The sequence below is a fragment of the Penaeus vannamei genome, chromosome 22 (assembly GCF_042767895.1).
Source record: "Penaeus vannamei isolate JL-2024 chromosome 22, ASM4276789v1, whole genome shotgun sequence".
NCBI lineage: Eukaryota > Metazoa > Arthropoda > Malacostraca > Decapoda > Penaeidae > Penaeus > Penaeus vannamei.
In genome coordinates, this window is record NC_091570.1 from 2,650,341 (window position 1) to 2,652,840 (window position 2,500).

Sequence of the window (2,500 nt, forward strand, 5' to 3'; positions counted from 1 at the left end):
AAATAAACATATAGATAGATAGATCAACAGACAGACAGAGATAGATGGATATGGATATATAGATACAGATATTGAGAAACAGAGATCATTGTATCATATGTAGAAAAATGCATGAATGAGATTGCTAACTTCACACTGCAAGAAATGTACCCAATACTTTTTAATTAAATATTATGTCAGCAAAATCACACATCATATACAGTATATGTATCAGACAAAAACTGAAGATTCATGTGGCATCCATGACCCATCACCTGTTACCTCAAATTTTTGTTACCACAACTCTGGAAATTTGAAGCTGCCTCGATGCAGTGTTCATGCTCTCCTTTGGTATCATGTATGCAATTTCCATAAACTTTCTCCCCTGTTTATGTAATCCTTCTGGGAACACTTTCACCTACTTCCAGTCCAGCACTGTCAGTGTGCACTGCCAGGCCACTGAATGTTCTTTAGTGATAGACATGAGCCCTGTGTTTGCAGATCTTGGTGCTGAAACCACATCTTATTAAACAATAATACATTTTGTTGCACTTACTCAATGTTATTTAGTATAAAACACTGGCACATTTGTTTACAGGTGGCTTCTTCTCTGTATCAGAGGTTCTTTATAACAGGTATATTGACAAACTTTGTGGCATTACAGTAGTATAAAGAATTTTAATGGAGGGACAGGATCAGACCTAGCTCTTGTTATAATGATTTCTGCTGAATTCGGCCAATGTGGTACGAAGCTTTCACAAAGTCCAGAGTTCCTCTAAAATGTCAGAAAGTGAAGAAGAGTGAAAGATAAAATAAAAAGGGAGAGTAAGTAAGCCACTGTCTTCAGTCCTCACCCTAGCAGATCAGTGTCCATGCTAGGCAGTTCCTCACACAATCACTAATCATCATGGTAAGTGGAATTTTACCATGGGCAACTTTAGCAGCAGCAATGTTTGACACAAGTGTGATTCCAGAGAAACAAAAATGTAAACATCATGTATGTAGCATTTAACTTGCTGAATGTTTGCTACTTACATTCTCCTACATCCCGCAAAGAAATAGGCCAGAACTACACCCATGGCTAAATTGCTAACCTCATGATACCAATCCCTTGCAAGCTTAAAGGACCCACGTTCACGCACAAAAGTTGTGTTTGGATCATGGTAGTGAACTATGGTACTGATGGCTGTCCAAGCTGGTTGGAGAATTCCATACGTGGGAACACAGAATATATGTCAAAATTAGATTCCCTTCCTCTGATGCTGTAACAAGAGTCCAAGAGTTCTACGTGTGAAAATCACTGATGCCCATAGCAGCTAAGTATACTAATAAGCCTGATCACTTCTGATACTGGTACTTGGATAAAGGAGTCCCATGCAGAAATTGGAGATTTTATTCAAGACAAGAACCTGCCATTTTCTATACACCATGTAGTAGGTGGGATAAAACTTATCATGTGAAACAGGATGTGGTATCAACACCAAAATAGGCAAACTACAAGCTGACATCAATCATCATGGAACTTCTAAAGCCATTGTGAGGCACAAAGACATCTACCAGACTGGAAGCAAGCAAAATTGATCCATGAAGGATTATATAAAAAGAAAAAAATAATGGAAGTTAGCAACAACAATCATGTCAGCAACATGTGACAGAATATGAATGGCAGAAAGGGAGAGAAATGGGACAAAAAAATTTAAAAAGGGGGAGAAAATTGAGAGAATATTTGAAAAAAAGTAGAACATGAAAAATTAAAAGAATGAGGAATAAAAAGAAAGTCATAAATGGGGAGAAAATGGAGAGGAAATAAAAAAAAGAAGAGAGGAGAGAGAGTTGGTCACAAAGGCAGAAAATATGAAAGTCAGAATATCGAAGAAACAGGAGAGACAAAGCTGAAATAGAGAAATGCAGAAAAAGGAGAGAGTCAGAAATGACAGGAAATGGGAGAAAAAGTTAGAAAATAGGCAAATAAGCAATAGGAAATTCAAAATGGGCAAACCAAAAATATGAAGAAAGAAAATGGAGAAAAAATAATAGGAAGAGAAATAGGAAAAAAATTGAATATGGGATATGAAGTCCAAAATGGGAGAGTTCAGGAAGCCAAACCGGTAAAGAAAAAAAAATAAATAAATAAAAAATATATATATAATAAAAAAATAAATAAACAAATAAAGTCAGAGAGAGAGAGAGAGAGAGGGAAAAAAAAATAAAGAAAGTTTTACCCTTTCTGGCTCTGAATTCGCCCTAAGATGGAGTAAGCCCATTCAACTGAACCAGGATCCATTGTTGAGAAAAACAGACTCGGTGTGTACGTTAGTTGGGCCGTGGCGGGCATTGCGTCAAGACTCACTTCAGTTGAGAGGAATAAATCTGTGGCGGTTAGGAAAATAGAAAAAGTTTATGAAATTAATATTTCCAAATGTAGAATACCCTCATTACATTAAAGACATGTTCTTCAGTTGAAATATTATGGAAATATATGTGCATACATGCATACATAAATACATACATACATACATAC

General features: G+C 36.2%; 1 protein-coding gene across 2 annotated transcripts in view; it reads right to left on the reverse strand.

Annotated features, from left to right (window-relative positions):
* Positions 1-2,500, reverse strand: part of LOC113802597 (uncharacterized) — a 15,271-nt gene that overhangs the window by 4,641 nt on the left and 8,130 nt on the right. For both annotated transcript variants that reach the window (XM_027353205.2, XM_070136383.1), the window contains exon 4: positions 2,202-2,349. In XM_027353205.2, coding sequence (XP_027209006.2) covers positions 2,202-2,349 — 148 coding nt within the window. The remainder of the gene's footprint in view (positions 1-2,201; positions 2,350-2,500) is intronic.